We start from the raw sequence: 15,513 nt of genomic DNA on the forward strand, positions 1-15,513 counted from the left end.
CCATCAGGACGGCCACTGCCAATTCCTGCCAGAAGCAGAGCCTGGACACGCCAAAAAGAAGCCGTCCCAAAGCGAGTGCACAGCAGCGGTGGTGAGGGCGAGGGGGAGGGACCACGACATGGGGAGGATGTGGGTGGACGGCCAAACAGAAAGTGTGATGGAGGCACACGGCAGCAAACAAAGGAAAAGCATGGAGAGAGGAGAGCGTGAGGCCAGCCCCGGCCGAGGGGAGCTACAGAGCCCTGACTCCATCACGGCCTGATGGTGTCCGCACAGAGGAGAGACACCGCAGAACCTAGGCAGACTCGCCCCTTGTCGGCTAGAAACACAGACCAGCCCACCTCAGCAGCCCTCTAGGCCTGAGCCCTATCTGTGGGATTCTAGCAAGAGAAGCACAGTCCCTTGTAGGACGCCCTCCCTCCCCCATCCGTGCCCTGCCAGGTGCTCCAGAGAGGCTCCGAGGAGCAGCCCAGAGGCTCAGGGCTATGCATGAGGCAAGTCTATATACCTGAGGGGGTTAGCATCTGGCAGAGAATGTTACATCCTCATTCTTGCTTGCCTGCTCCTGGCCTCATCACCCAGAGGCCTCCAGGGTCTGGCGTGAGGTAGGAAGTCCTGTGCCTTCCGTGCACTGTGCCCACCCACACCACAGAAGCACTTCACAAGGAAGAGGAGGCCATCTCACCGACCCCCACTACATGGGGGTTAAACTGAGGCCTGGACAGGGGCGTCGGCAACAAGTTAGGATGCCTGTCGACAGGGAGGCTGTAGGTGAGAGTCCTCCACCTCCAATATCCGCCTAAGGTCTCTAGGAACGGCAGGCAGCGGGCTCTCTGCATAGCTCTGAGTGGGAAGCGAGCAGGACGGTGCCACCCAACCACCGTGCTGCGGGGAGTCCCAGCTCCTTGAGGCCTCTCTGATATCTCAAGCCAAGCAAGGGGTCAGGAGGTTGAGTCCTGTCCTGGAGCTTCTGCTACAAGATGCGGACAGATTTCTTGGCCTCCATGGGGGAGGGAAGCTTGATTGTGGGATGCCACAGCTGGCATTGGGGAGACCACACGTGAGGATGCACCTCATCTGTTACAACCGTGGCTCTGCCTGACAGGCTAGAACAGCGGTTCTCGATCGTAAAGCCGTGACCCTTTAATCCGGTGCCTCACGCTGTCGTGGTGACCCCCAACCATAAAACTATTTCTGCTGCTACTTCAGAACTGTAATTGCGCCACTGTTCCCAATCATAATGTAAACAGCTGACAAGTGATGGGCTCAGGCAGCCCCTGTGAAAGGGTCCTTTGAGGTTGAGAACTGCTGTTCAAGAGACACTAGTTGGGACAGTCCCCCAGGAGCTCCAAGGGCAGTGGATGCTTGGTGGCAAACCAGGAAAGGGCCCCCTCTCTGTGCAAGGGCCGAGGAGAGCCAGGCCCTCACCAGGGTGGCTGGTGGGAGGGGAGGTTCCGAGGACATCCTTCAACCTGTGCATGTCGGTGTGTGGCCAGGTACTCTGGCCTCTGTCACCCATCCACAGGGCAGATGTATGTCACCTGATGTTTGTATGCCCCAGGACGCCTGTCATGGCAGTCTCCCTCCAAATCCAAGTGAGATGTGGCTGTGACTTGGGTTAAATAAAGCTGTGTAGGCCGACAGCTTCTCCACCCACTGAAACTCAGGGCCATAAGGGCAACTATGCCACAGTCACCCAGGTGCAGGGTCCAGGGAGCTCTGAGCCACATGTCAGCACCTGGCATGTCCCAGGCTTTGCCGGTGGCTCCTGAGGGCCCCAGGAGCCATGGGTTATACTATCCCTAAGGCCCACTCTCCTGCCTGAGTTGACCACCTTCCTAGCCCTCTGCTCCTCGTCCCTGTACAGCGGGGGCTGGGTAGTCTGAACCACCTGTGGGAACCAATCCACCTAACGGCCCCAAAGGCCACCAGCCATTTGTGACAGCTTCTCAACCCATCTCTCCAGAAGTGTTTAACAGCAGAGGCCCCGGCAGTACTTGATCATCAGTGATCGACGCCCTGCTTCAAGGGACACTGCCTCCTCTGCAGCCTCAAGTTCTATTTATGGTTCTAATAATCTCCCTATTGATCACCAGGAATGTTCTCTAATTATAAATCCATTCCCACCTTTCCCCGAACACAATCACTGTGCAGTAAGAAGCAGGGGCTTAAACGGTCACGCTTTATGACAGGTAGGCCATAGTCAGGCTCGCCGGCCCCTCCCGGAACCCCCCCATCCCCGCACCAAAGCAAGAAGACCATCGGCATGACACTTGCTCCACGTCCGCTCAGACCCAAGGCTGTGGCCAGTGAGTCAGTGGGGCCACCCGACACCCTTGGGATCAGTGTCGTAGGTCTGGGCACATCACCTGCGGCGTCCTTTGACATCTGGCTCAGTGTCATTCGCCTGAACAGTCGGGGGCATCTGCACCCTAGCCCTGGGTTCTGTTCCCACTCCTCGGGCAGCCCAGCAGTTGGGTCAAAGTCCCAGGAGGACAGAGCAGCTGGCCCCCTTCAGTTTGGTAAGGGAAGGGTGCTGGGCCAGGATCAGCATGGTACTGCAACCCCAAGGGTAGACGGCCTCAAAAGATGAGCCCCTGAACCCCAGGGACCAGTTCCAGCCTGGGGAGAATTCTCAGCACAGCCCACACCCAAGGGCAAAGTCCAGCCAATGCTGTGCCCACCTCAGAGAGGCCTTCAGTGGAGACAATGGGAGGAACCTCCCTTACATGGGAGCTTGCTCTGGGGACTCTGGGCACCTCTGTCCATCTCCCCGAAATGCCACTGGACACACAGACCAAGGGCGAGAGCCGACCAGCCCACCTCAGGGACTTTGCCAACTCCAGAGCCTGCAGAGCTGGCTGCTGTGTGCCTGGAATGCACACTTGAAACTCAGAAACTTGAAACCTCAGAAGCAGGATTCCCTAGCAACACCTATAGGATCCTCTGCTGTCAGCGGCCCAGGGAGCAACTGGGCGGGGTGGGGCTGGGGCTGGGGCGAGCTACTCCATGCAGCTAAGCACCCATGATCCACAACAGTCTGTCCCTGCCTTGTTCCACATCCCCACCTCCTGCCTCTTCTCCCATCAGCCATCAGTGTCTCAATCCTGGTAGATCTATTTATACCTTCTCCACCTAGAGGATTCCTCCCAAGGTCACCTGGGGAACTCAGGCCAACACGTCCAAAGTACATTGCCCTTCTGCTGGGCACTGTGCGCCCTCAGACTAAGGCCTCAACAAGCAGGTGGCTGTGCCCTCAGCATGGTGCCCCTGGCAAAGGGGCTACGTCAAAGCAGGGCTCAGGCATGGTGTCGGCAGGGCCCAGGTGGTGTCAGGCCCTCCCGGGGTCCGGTCCCAGATCATCTGTTAGAGCCACCTGAGGAAGCCTCGAAGCCAACTCTCTCACCTTCCACCCGGTACTCCTTGAGCTAGGTAGAAGACTGGGGACGCTGAAAGGTGGAGAGACTGCACGAGACATGGTGAAGTACCCCCCTAAGGCAATGCCCCAGAACCCCACCCCGGCCAGCGACTGCAGAGATGGACTGAGGGGAGCCAGGCCCTCCACACAGCCACCAGTGGCAGCAACTGAGAACTTCACTGTGTAATCTAGGCTCTGCCCTCCATCCATGGGGCATGTCTATGTCCCCCAAGCTGTGCCTCTCAGGACAGACAGCCTGTCGTAGAAGGTTCTCGAAGGAAGACGTTCTCTCTCTAAATCCAAGACCAGACAAGGCTCATCTCTAGAGTCCTTGGTTCCTCATCAGCCCCACAGCATCACAAAAGATCTAAGAAGCAAAGTTAGCCAAAAGCATCTGGACTCTGCTAATACCATGCTACGGGGCACCCAGAGGTGGTCAGGAGCCTAAGAGAGAGTCATCTGGAATCCAGTACCCACCTACCCAGAACACTCACCAGGCAAGTGGGGGGCAAGAAGCTGTTGACCCTTGAGAGGCTCCACACACCCTCCAGGCACTGCTGGGCCTGGATGGTGACTGTGCTCAATGCTCCTCCAAGGCCCGCCGGGGCCACGGACACCTGGACGCTGGGGCCGGGCGGCCAAGCTGCCGCCTTCCTCCTTTCAGGCCCCACAGCAGGCTGCCTCCCCATGAGGCCCACTGGTCCGGGTGGGTCCCTCGGGCTGGGAGCCCCAAGGCCTCCTCGGGAAGCATCGGAGTCCTCGTGGCTGGCAGGGGTCTGTAGCAGACGCAGGGCTTCCCGAGTGAGCTGGTGCAGGTGCGTGGTGCACACGTCACAGCGACTCTCCGAGTCGGGGTGGCACGCCGGCTGAACCCCAGATGCTGGGAGCTTGTCAAGCAGCAGGGTAGAGAGACAAGGATCCTGGGGACAGCAAGGGACAGCGATCAGCGCTCTGGTGCACAGGGAGGCCATCACCTCAGCTCACATTGTAGCCAGAGCAACACCATCCGTAACATTATTATGGCCCAAACCATTTCATCCACACGAGCCCAGCAGGAAGGTAATTATCAGAGTTAATAGCGAGGCTCCCTGTGCCCTTGACAGCCACCCACCTCCCCACCATCATTAACCACGCTGGTTCACGGCTAACAAGATGCATTTGTAGCTCCCTGACAACCAGCTTGTGGGTAACAGCACCGGTCCAGGGCCTGGCAGGAGGCTGGCGGAAGCAGCCCCCGGGCCCCCTGCTTTCTCTCATGGGGCAGAGATCCCATCCTTGTCTTGCAGTCTCCGGCCAGCCCTGGTAGAGGCCGAGAGCACGAGATAGGGTACTCGCACGGATCTGTCTCTTAGCCAAGTCCCCAGAATGAGTGTGGCCATCTCTAACCTTGACAGCAGCAGAGATGGCATGCACGGCTCATTGTCCGGAGCAAAGGGTGCCCAGAGGCACTGCCCAGAGACGGGCAAGAAGAGGCCCCTCTACACAGGCTGTAGGTCAGGAGGATAAGATTCCCACCGAGGGAAGACACCCAAAGAGACAATACCTCCCAGAAGGGACACACCTCCCACAGAGAGACTGGGGCTGGGCCAGACTCAGAGTGACCTAACTAGAGGCAAACCCCCATCGTGATCCAATTCTCTGCTCTCCTGTCCGGGCTCACGCCGTACAGCCCCTTAGACAAACCCAGCCGAGAGCAGTTACACCTGTTGCCCCAAGAGCCCAGGATGGCTTCTCGGCGGCCCACTCCGCCAGCTCCAGCCTTGGCCTCCTTCTGCCTAGTTTCACGCAGTTCCACACAGAGCTGACCATACAGGCTCTGAGGGTTTTCTCACAAGGCCTGACTCTGATGCAGCAGCCTCCCCAAATATACCCATTTCTCAGTCTAGAAGGCTGAGATCATCCATCCCACAAAAGTGTCTCATTTGTGCAAGAAATGCAGGTTTCCTCAGGGCAGTGTGCTAAAGGGCTGGTCACCCGTGTCCATAATGCTCAAAGCGGTGAAGGCTGGGGCCAAAGCAGCAGAAGCAGTGAGAGGCTACCATGACTAAGGTCTTTCCTCCTTGGCTTCATTTCCACCCAGAGCCCACAGCAGGTAAACCAGTGACCTCTGTCAGAGCCAGTACCACGTCAGCTGCCTGATTTAGGGAACACTCCGTCAGTTCTGGATGGTTTCCAGGCTGAGAAGTGCCTGGCAGATCAGGTCCCCGTTAGCTGATGCCCCGGTATTCACCAGGGTCAAGCACACAAGGAGGCCCTGCAGGGCAAGAGAGGACCCCAGAGATGGCCCGGGGGTGGAGGTTGGGGTCACCCGAGCCCATGACCCAGGCCCAGGCGCAGGGGGAGGGTAGGCTAGCCTATTTCCAGTCTGGCTCTCCTGAGTGAGTTTCCACTCAGCAGGAGGCTGCAAGGGGAAGGAAGTGTGGCCTGGTGCAGCCATTAGCTCAGCTTGGAAGGGGCCGCCCAGCCCAAGCTCCAGCCTAGAATCCAGGCCCGGGCTGACTCCCCTTTGTTCTGGGCCCTCTGAGCAGGCCTGGAGGCCTCTGCCTGTCCTAGGGGCCACAGCCTCAGAAATAATCCCCCTCCCCACAGCAGGAGGCAAACATAAAAGCTAAGTCTAGGGGCTGGGCAGCGCAGAGGAGAGCCCACCAGCCCCCCCAACACAGTTAAGCAGAGTGGGAGGGAAGCCCGAGCGGCCATCAGGAGCAGAAGAGGTTCATCCAGGCACAGGTCAGGGCCCACGAGGGAGAGGGAGTGGACTACCATGTCCAGATCCCCACTGAGAAGGTGGCCCAACATCATTTGCTCATCTGTGCAGGCAGCTCCGGGCATCTCAGACAAGAGGCTTTCCTACTCCCGACAGCTGCCTTGCACCCGTCCCTGCTGTGTGAGCTCCTAGCGGGCCAGAGCCCTTGGCCAAGACCCAGGTTGGGGGCAAGCACCTCTCATATAAGTAGCCAAGTCAGTGGTTTTGGTCCCCTCACCACCACCACCCACGCTGGGAGTGGAGAGATCAAACCTTAGGCCACCTTTCCAACCCTGGTCACATAACAGGAGAGAAGTCGGCCGATGGTGACAGGCTGCTCAAACACGCTATGATGCAGTTGGGGTGGGGCGTGGGGACCATGACCCACAGCCCTGAGGCCCACAGAGAGCAGAGCCACTCTGCACACACACACACACACACACACACACACACAATGTTCCAGCAAGGCCCTTTCACTCAGGTCGGACAAAGGCCTTGAGGCAAGCCACCAGGTTCCCATGCCCTGCCCCCTCCGCCACCAGCAAGCCTTGCTTGCCTGAACTTCCTCTAGCTGTAAGGAGCTCTGAGAGCGGCAGGGGCGGAGGGGAGTCCAGGAGGAAGTGTGCAGGCTCGCCTTCCCCCCGGCTGCGTCCCAGCTCACAGTCCAGGAGCTCGAGCCCCCAGGGGTCCCAGCCCAGATTTTAACTCAGTCCCCAGGCCCTGGGCCTGTTACTTCTGACACCCATTGCTTTCAGAGAGACAGTAATTACCCCAATGCAAAATATTACTTTTAATTTCCGCTTTATGGTCTAATTAAACAGATATTTTACTTGTGCTTGGGAAAGTATTTTTCTTAATTTGATTCAATTTAGCACTGTGCACAACCCACCCATCACGCGGTGGGTTTTAGGGAGCCTCCCGTTTAAAAATGATGACTTTTCGGTTTTCATTTTGTTTCTGGGGTCTGCAAGTTGCTTTAAGTAATCTTTCCATTTTCTCCTAGGAGAATGGAAGGGGAGCCCTGGCTTAGGGCTGGTCAAGCTTCACCCAGGTCAGGGCAAACATACACTCTCCCTGGGCCCTGCCGATCACCCATTTATGTAAAAGGGACCCCAGCGCCCATGCAGGGCAGGTGAGAAGTCCTGGCCTGAAATGCCTACACGCCTGGCACCCTGGGGTTCCCACTGCACCACCACACCAGGACAAGGGAGGGAGCAGGCCACTGTGAGCGACCTGTGACTACAGTGCCTGCTACCTCAACCTCCCTTCTTTCCCAAACAAAGCATTCTGGGCTATGACCCTGTACAGCAACTGTTTCCGGAGTTGACAACAGGTCCAGGAAGAGACTCCCAGTGGCCTGCTGTCGAGGACATTCCTGTGTCTCGTGCAGCCTGGCAGGGTGGTCCCGGGATCAACTTTCCAGCATGGAAACTGGCAGGCACGCCCAAGGCTGCTCCACCCTACCAGCACCTCACTGGAGGCCCAGACCTCCATCTTATCAGCCTAGAGCCCAGCCCACCCGGCACTGACTGGCACGCCACCCATAGCCCTGTGCCAGGAGAAGCCCAGCTGGACGACTCAAGACAGACTCACTCATTGAGAGCCTCCCCCTCAATAGCCACCCTGTTCTCCACGGAGAACCCACCACAAGATGCTAGAGACCCAGGGGGTCACCGACAGCCCCGGCTGTGGGACACAGTGTCTGATCAGGACCCCACCTGAAGGGACATACACTATACCCTCTGACTCTGAGTCCTGAGAACTCATTCTACAGCACAGGCTCTGATCCCTAGACAAAGCACAAAGCCCCGTGTGCCTCAGTTTCCCCCACTGGACCACGAGGCAGCAGTTTCCTGCTGCCAGGTTGGGGTACATAACCTGGGACCACAGTGGGGTTTGCTTACACCTGAGCACAAAGCAGCTGAAAGTCACCTGGCAAGGAACACGTGCGGAATCTGGATCAGGTCCCTGCTCTCCAGTCCCTGGGCAGAGTCCTAGAGACCACCGCAGGCAGGTGACCGCAGATGGGTCCCACCCACTGCCACCCTCCAACAGGGGCTGCCCGAGTGCCCTGGGCTGCACCACGGGGAGATTCCTGGCTACCCCTTTCAGCAAAGACTTTCTGAGACAATCCAAACCTCAGCCCCGGCCCCGGGGCCTGAATGCTGCTCTACCCACAACACCCTGAAGAACTGCCACCTTACTGGTTCCTAACCCTGTCTGCCACCTAGGACCATCTCTGCATGAGCTCCAGACACACCTGTGACACAGCTATGATGCCACGTCTCCGGTTACACTTGCGTCTCCCCGACTGGTTTGAGTGTGGTCTGCCGATGCTGCAGGCCTCAGCTGCCCAGGGCTGCCCTCCGGGCTCTTGGCTCTGCTCGGGAGGCAGACGTTGGAGGAGAAGGACATGGACTCAGGCAGCTTCCATCTCCTCCCTCACTACACTAGAAAAGAGGCCTACGCGCCTGCAGGCTTAGAGTCTGTCTGGGGTGTGCCTTCTAGCTTGTACCAAGAAGCTCTTCGCCCCACCAGGTCTTAGGGTACCTACAGAAAAGGAGGAGTCCTGACCCTATAAGAGGTGCCCACCACATCAGCAAGTCCAAATCACCTGCCAGGCAGGACCCCCACCCCTCCCCTGCCCATCTGTCTCCCTACAGAAGTAAAATGACAGACAGGCTAGGTCCTGGCTATCATGCAGAACCCAACACCTGACACATGACAAAGCCCTGCCTCTCCACCTCTACATACATGCAACAACCTTGTCTGACCTCCTTAGGAAGGCCAGACAGCCCAGGTAGTAGAACTGAAGCTCTGACTCTAGTCCCCCCACCCCCAAGGCCTCACACCTACCAACCCCCCTCTAAGCCCAGCCCCCTCTGCCTGTGCATATCAGGTTTCCCGGTCTGGGGATCAGAGAGCTGGAGTCAGAGCTCTGGGTCCTTCCTCTTGTGGGAGCAGGCATGGGGACAGAGGAAGACAGGCCTTATGGTTGCACTAAAAACAAACACTGAGTTGGCTTTAGGACAGCCTCTGGAGTTCCACACAAGCTGGGCCCATGAAACCGACAGGAAAAAGCCAAGGCTAGCCTGCCAGGAGGCAGCTTAGGCCCCGGAACACAAGATGCAGCGTGGCACGCTCCACCGGGAAACAGGAGACTGACCCTCTGCCAGAGTCAGAGGTCAAGCAAACAGTCTGCAGAAGCATCCATCTGAGACTGGATACAGCCAACACCAGGCCTGACCCTGGACTACACATGACTAACAGTCCATCAGCACAAGGACCTGCAAAACCTGCCTGCCCACCCCCCCCCCCAGCAGGAGGCTCCCGCGGGGCAGGAACGAGACAAGGCTGGGGGCCCTCTCCCAGGGAGCCAGCTGCCCAAGAAAACAGCCTTGGGCTTCCTGACCAGAGGTTCACACCTGAAAGCCGCTGTCTGGGAGGATACAGTGTATTCATCTGCAGAGCCATTACTGACAGACCTGGCAAGGGTTCAAACCAGGAGCAAAGGTGACTCCTCTTTGGAACAGATGGGGAAACTGAGGCCTCTGGTTCCTGATGAAGGCCCTTGGCCACGGCTCACTCCAGTGGTAAAGGAGAGATGGAACTCGGCAGTTAGCAGAGGCTAGGCCACCCACCCGGCTGCTAGCAAGAACCCACAGGGCCATGCCAGTCTTACCCACCTGCCCCGCCCTGCTCAAGTTCCATGTTAAGTGAAGCAAATAAACAGAGAAGCTAGGCCAGGGCTCACTCACTCACTCGGGCATGAGCACAAAGATGCGTGGTAGCTTCCAGGAGTGAGACAATGTAAACTAAAAACTAAACGGTGTGACTGACACAGTCTAACCTGAACACACTGAACACCACTTCCCTGAAGAGAACAGTACCAGCAGGCTGGTTGGAGTTAGGAGACCTACTGTGAGCTTTCCAGCAGGTTAAAGTAAATGAGAACTAGACCTTCAATGAATTGAAGACAAGAGCCAGCTCCCTGACTTCTGACTGGGGGGTGAGGGTGCGGGGGGGGGGGGGGGGGGGGGGGGGAGGGGGGGTTAACATCCTACCTACTCCAAACCATTGCAAGGCTCTTCAGTCTCACTGAGTCACTCACAGGGCTGGGAATGCTACAGTCCCCTTGGCCCCATGCTGCCACCCACCATGAGAGCACAGCGAGGCCACCAACCACACAGTTTTTGTCAGGCTTCATATATGACAGCCTTCCTGGCAGAAAACACACACACACACACACACCTCAAGACAGGAGCTTGCACCAGGCACCCAGGTATGCAAAACAACTTCAACACTGCCCCAGCAGAAGTTCAAAGGAAAAAAATCATCATGGACACCTTAAGCCTAAATTCTTCCCCAAGTGCCCCACCCCCACCCCAATGCTGGAAACCCCAGCAAAACCGGTAAGAAAGAGAAACGCTGTAAGAAAGGTAAGTGCTACTTCTCTCATTGCTATACACAGAGAGAAGCAGGGACGTCAATCCAGGGAACTGCAGACGCTGGAGGGTAAGGCTGGGGCGACCAGGCTCCTCCTGGTCTCACCTGGACCCCAGAGCAGCATAAATCTCTGAGCACCTCCAGTCCAGGCCCTGCAAAGGGCACCTCCCTGCTGAGTCACCTCGTCCCCCAGCCAGCCAGCCGCAGGGAGCACCAACCCCTCTCACACCTCCCCCTAACTGACACCTGGGCTCAGCTGGGAAACAGTGCTGACGCCAGGGCCCCACCCTGCAAGGCCCCAGGCTCCTACTGGGCCTGGCTCCAAAAATCAAGGAAGGTGGCAGCCTTGAGGGTGGGGGGGCGATAGCTATCCCAGGGAGCAACTTCCAAATCAGAGGGACCAGCCTCAGTTCTAGATCGCCCCGGGCCATAATTGGTTGTGGGGGGAGCAGACCTCCACACAAAACACAATGCAGCCAGAACTGAGGCCTATGCAGCCTTTCCAGAGGCTTGCTCCGCGCGCAAGGCAGCCCAACCCAATGAGAAAGGGCCAAGACACGCCCACAAGTGGTGTCAAGAAGATATGAGCACAAACCAAGCCCCTGAGGCCGGACCACAGGGAAGGCAGGAAGGCCCCAGGCCCTGACCCTCCAGGGCTGGCTCCTGTAGATTTGAAGGCTCCCTGGGATTGGGAGCCATCAAGGGACCAGCAGCAGAAGATCCAAGCTTAGGCTGCCTTGTGCGCAGCTCTGCTCAGGCAGGTAGAGGCCACAGCAAAGGAACAAACAAGGACCCCGGGAGGCAGGAGGATGACACCCCGGGCACATGAGCAGGAGCTCTGCAAGACCTAAATGAGAGTCAATCATTTTCCCATCGGGGAATCATTAATTCAGCTCTAGTACTGACAACCAAGAATGTCACTGGGCTGAGAGGAGTCACCAGCTCTGAGTAACTCTCTGGGCATCATCTGGAATGGCCCCTAAGCGACAGCAAAACATCCTTTGTGGGGGAGGGGTTATCTTCCTCTGGGACCATCACCTTAGGGTGACAGAATCCAGCCCAGCAGCCTTTGGGGTGGCCGTGCATGAGGCCTGAGAGGAAAGTTTGGCCATTCCGCTGTTTAACAAGCACTTCCACGTGACTAACCACTTGCCCTGACAAAGCTACTGTAGCACCCTAGGCTGGGATAGAGAGGGAGGCAGAGTCTGCGGGAACCTTGTGGCTGCTTCCCTATAGCAGATTAGACACAGGAAAGACGGGGCTCGGGCACTCAGACAGCATAATAAAGAAAGACCTAGACTTTGGCTCTTGGCTGGCTATGCTACGAGCCCCATACAGATCTCAGGGACAGGGATACCTGAAAGGGACCACAGCAGGGTGATGACCAGGTGGGCTCCAATTACAGCATCCAATAGCCACGATTACCCAAAGACCCTGGAACGAGGGTGACCCTCAATCCCACCTCAGAGCTCTGTCCTATGCGCATGCAAGGCAGGCGACAGGTGACTACTGTAACAGAGGAGACCAGCCAAAGACTCTGAGAGACCCTGCCAGGAGGGTAAGTGTCTGCTAGGAGAGAGGTAGGCCAATGGTTAATGGTGACAAGCTTTCCACAGGCACAGGATGCTACCCTCCTTGGCCCTACACCTCCTTCTTACGCTGAGATTAGATAAGTGTCCCCAAGCCCAGGACTCTAAGCACCAAGCCAGGATCCCAGCTTCAACCTCCAACCGGCAGCCTCGCAGCCCCAGAGAGACAGATGTGAGATTTAGGCAGACTTCCCTACAAGCTATGGGAGAGTTCTTGTTCCCACAACCAAAACTAAGAGGTAGAACCCATTGGAGGACGCTAGCGCTCCACCCTAAACTCTTAGCATTGCCTTGGCCTTAGAGGATAGAGTCACAAGAAGCCACCCACAGTGATGATCAGGGGTCCTCCATCTGCCCTTCAGGGGGAGTCCCTCCTACCTCAAAAGCAGACTGTGTGTGTGTGTGTGTGTGTGTGTGTGTGTATGTGTGTACACGAACATAGTGGTCAATCAAGGGCTACGTTTGCAGTTCCCTCTGGCCCACACTGGAAACACAACAGCAGGACCCACTGAAATCCTGGACGTCAGGTATGACACGTATACCCCGGGGCATTCGATTTCCTTCCGGAGAGAAATGAAGAGCAAAGCCTTTCTGTCCTGAGCACAGCACCCCCATAGGTGTGATAGCATTCTCAGAACAGACTGAAGCCTCCTTATGTGACAACAAAACACAAGATGCTCAAAGCCAGAGCCTTGGCCAGGACCCCCCCCCCCCCTGGATTGCCCACCAGGCCCGGGCTAGGTTAAGTAAGCCTTAACTGGAAGGGCGGAGGAGCAGCTTACACCAGAAGCCACAGGCAGGAACTTGGAGAGGGACAGTGTGTGTACAGGAGGAGGCCCCAGACCTCCATTGAAGGCCCCCAACTCCACCAGTCCACTACTGTGACAGCAGCTTCCTTTACTAGAACTCCATCTGCACCAGTGGCCAGTCAGCCTGGGCTCCTGTATCAGCTTGCTTCCTGGAGGCCTCAGCAACACATCCCAAGGACCCTCTCTGAGATCCTCAAGGCTTTCTAAGATCCAGTGGCAAAGGCTGCTTGCCACTGGTAAAAGCCAAACAACACCTGCGGTCAGTCACATCCCAGACAGGCCCTCAGACCTAGCTGGCCTGAGAGGCTGTTAATGTCCCCACCACAGACAAGCCAGGGGCCCTGGAGAGGAGCCCAGAGCAGACACACCTGACTGGCATCCACCATTATCTGACCTGACCCAGAGGAAACCCAGTGTCTCCTCCTAACCGCAGCACCCCTTAGAGGTATACTGGGACAGGATGGGGATTACAGGCGCTTCCCAAGGACTTCACCAAGGCTGAAGGTCAGAAGCAGCTTCCTGAGGCGACCCCCACAGCCCTGCCTTGCACACTTCCAGGGACCATTGTTCCTGGAACAATGCTTCTGTTCTTTAGATGCCTGGCGGGACTGGCCGGAAAGCCCAGTAGACTTGTCTCCCACCAGCACCTGCCCGCCATACTCCAGCCTGGGAAAGAGGAGGTTCAATAGTCGTTACCCACATGGAAGGCCTAGGCCCAAGAGGCAGGGAGCCAGGGCAGGGCATAGGCCCCTTAACAGACACCAGGTAAGTGTGGGGCAATGACGCACGCCCCTGGGTGCTGAAAGGGGCCGGCGCTCTCACCTTTTATGCCCTCTCTATACAGGCATGCCAATGCTCAGATGTCCAAAGTGCTACACCCTGACAAGCCCCGCCCTGTGTGAAGTCCCCAGTCTTTCCCTTTTCTGCCCCTCCCAAACACAGACTGACTCCAGCTGTGGGACATCTGTGGCTAGGAAAGAAATTTACCCAACCCCCTCTGACATGCAGCAGGCCTCCTAGGGTGAGGTGCACACACACACACATACACACACGTTGAACCCGCCACGCTCCAAACCTCAGCCCCAGCCCCAAAGACTCCCAAATTCCAGCTCTTCCCTGTTTGAGACATGGCCTGAAGAGGAATCACTTACCCGAAGGGGAGTCCCGGGCCCGCTGACCAACTTCCACGCCTGTCGTTTTAGCTCCACGAGCTTCGTGTGGCAGTGGCGGCACCACCCGCCCCCACCGGCTGAGTGGCTCTGCTCAGCGCTGGCCCCGGCGCCCTCCGGAGCAGGGCGGCTGCTGCACGGGTCTTGGTCGAGCTCGGCGGGCAGCCTCTTGCGAGGGGATACCTCAAGCTGCGGGGGCTCTCGAGCCGGGCCACATTCAGCCACCTGCAGGGGTTGGAGATGGGACAGTAAGCCCAAACCTTCGCGCGGCGCCACTGCGGGACTCCACGCGGCCGACTCCAGACCCAGTCGCTCACGCCCCTAAAGGCACGCTCGCACAAAAGTTAGGGCGCGGGATGCAACGCCAGGAGTCCCGGGCGGAGAAGCCCCAACCCGACGCTCGGGGCCTGTCCCGCTCCGCTCCAAGCCCCACCCCTAGAGGGCGCCGTACACCCCGCTAGCATCCTCGTTGTCCTGGGCTCTGAACCCGGTGCGGGTCGAACCCGGCAGCCCGCTCCTAGCAGGGCCTTGCGTACCGCGGGCTGCACCGCACACAAGGAGGCGCCGCGGCCGACCATGGCACGGACGCAGGAAGGGATACGTTGGCTCTCGAGGCGCAGCGGCTACGTGATCCGGCCCAGAGGCACCCCCATGGCCAGGCCTGCTGCTCTGAAGTTAGCAGAGAAGGCGAGTGGCGGAGAGCACGCCGTGGAAGCGGCCGGCTTGCTCCGGGACAGGCTGGGCGGGGGCGGGGGCGGGCCAAAGCTTGTAGGGGGAGGGAAGGGGGCGGTACGCCAGAGCACCGCCCCCACCCTGAGCAGAGCCAAGTGGGCGGGGGTCCTGCTCCTCCTTGCGGCCCCGCCTACTGCTAGGACCCCAACCTGTTAGTTGAATGCTGATGCGGGAGGGGCGGTGGGGGCTGCCGAGACACAAGTTACGCGCACGCATGCGCCTCTGGCCCTCCTGAGCGAGGATGGAGTGTGCCTCCTGGGAGGCACCCAACACTCTCATCACTTTGCGAGCGGGAAAACTGAAGCTTTTGCCCAAGATCGCACAGCACGGAAGAGGGTGTGGGGATGGGGGTAATGAAAGGGGCTGGACCCCGGCCAGTGGCTTCCCCAGAACGCCCAGAGCACTTCGACTGTGTCCCGCCATGCTTTGGCTCCAACTCTCTCTCTTGGGTGAGAGTCACGTTTCAAGAAGTGCAGTGAGCGGCTACGCGCGGTCTCTAAGTGTCCTTGCAGCCGCGCCTGTGTGCCTGAAAGCGGATTGCCCGCTGTGCCGCCTGGGAAGTGGGAGGAAGCGATGCTGCTGGCCCTGGGGGTGTGCCGGACCTGTT

The 15,513-nt window shown here is 58.2% G+C and overlaps 1 protein-coding gene across 2 annotated transcripts in view; it reads right to left on the reverse strand.

The window, feature by feature from the left end:
* The window catches only part of Kif26a (kinesin family member 26A), a 34,836-nt gene extending 19,933 nt beyond the window's left edge, over positions 1 to 14,903 (reverse strand). For both annotated transcript variants that reach the window (XM_052184934.1, XM_052184933.1), the window contains exons 1-3: positions 14,711 to 14,903; positions 14,157 to 14,399; positions 3,913 to 4,338 (exon numbers count right to left, since the gene is read on the reverse strand). In XM_052184934.1, the coding sequence (XP_052040894.1) occupies positions 3,913 to 4,338; positions 14,157 to 14,399; positions 14,711 to 14,752 (711 nt within the window). In that variant the 5' untranslated portion in view covers positions 14,753 to 14,903. The remainder of the gene's footprint in view (positions 1 to 3,912; positions 4,339 to 14,156; positions 14,400 to 14,710) is intronic.
* Positions 14,904 to 15,513: the final 610 nt, after the last annotated feature.

This window comes from Apodemus sylvaticus, chromosome 6 (genome assembly GCF_947179515.1).
Source record: "Apodemus sylvaticus chromosome 6, mApoSyl1.1, whole genome shotgun sequence".
Taxonomy (NCBI): Eukaryota; Metazoa; Chordata; class Mammalia; order Rodentia; family Muridae; genus Apodemus; species Apodemus sylvaticus.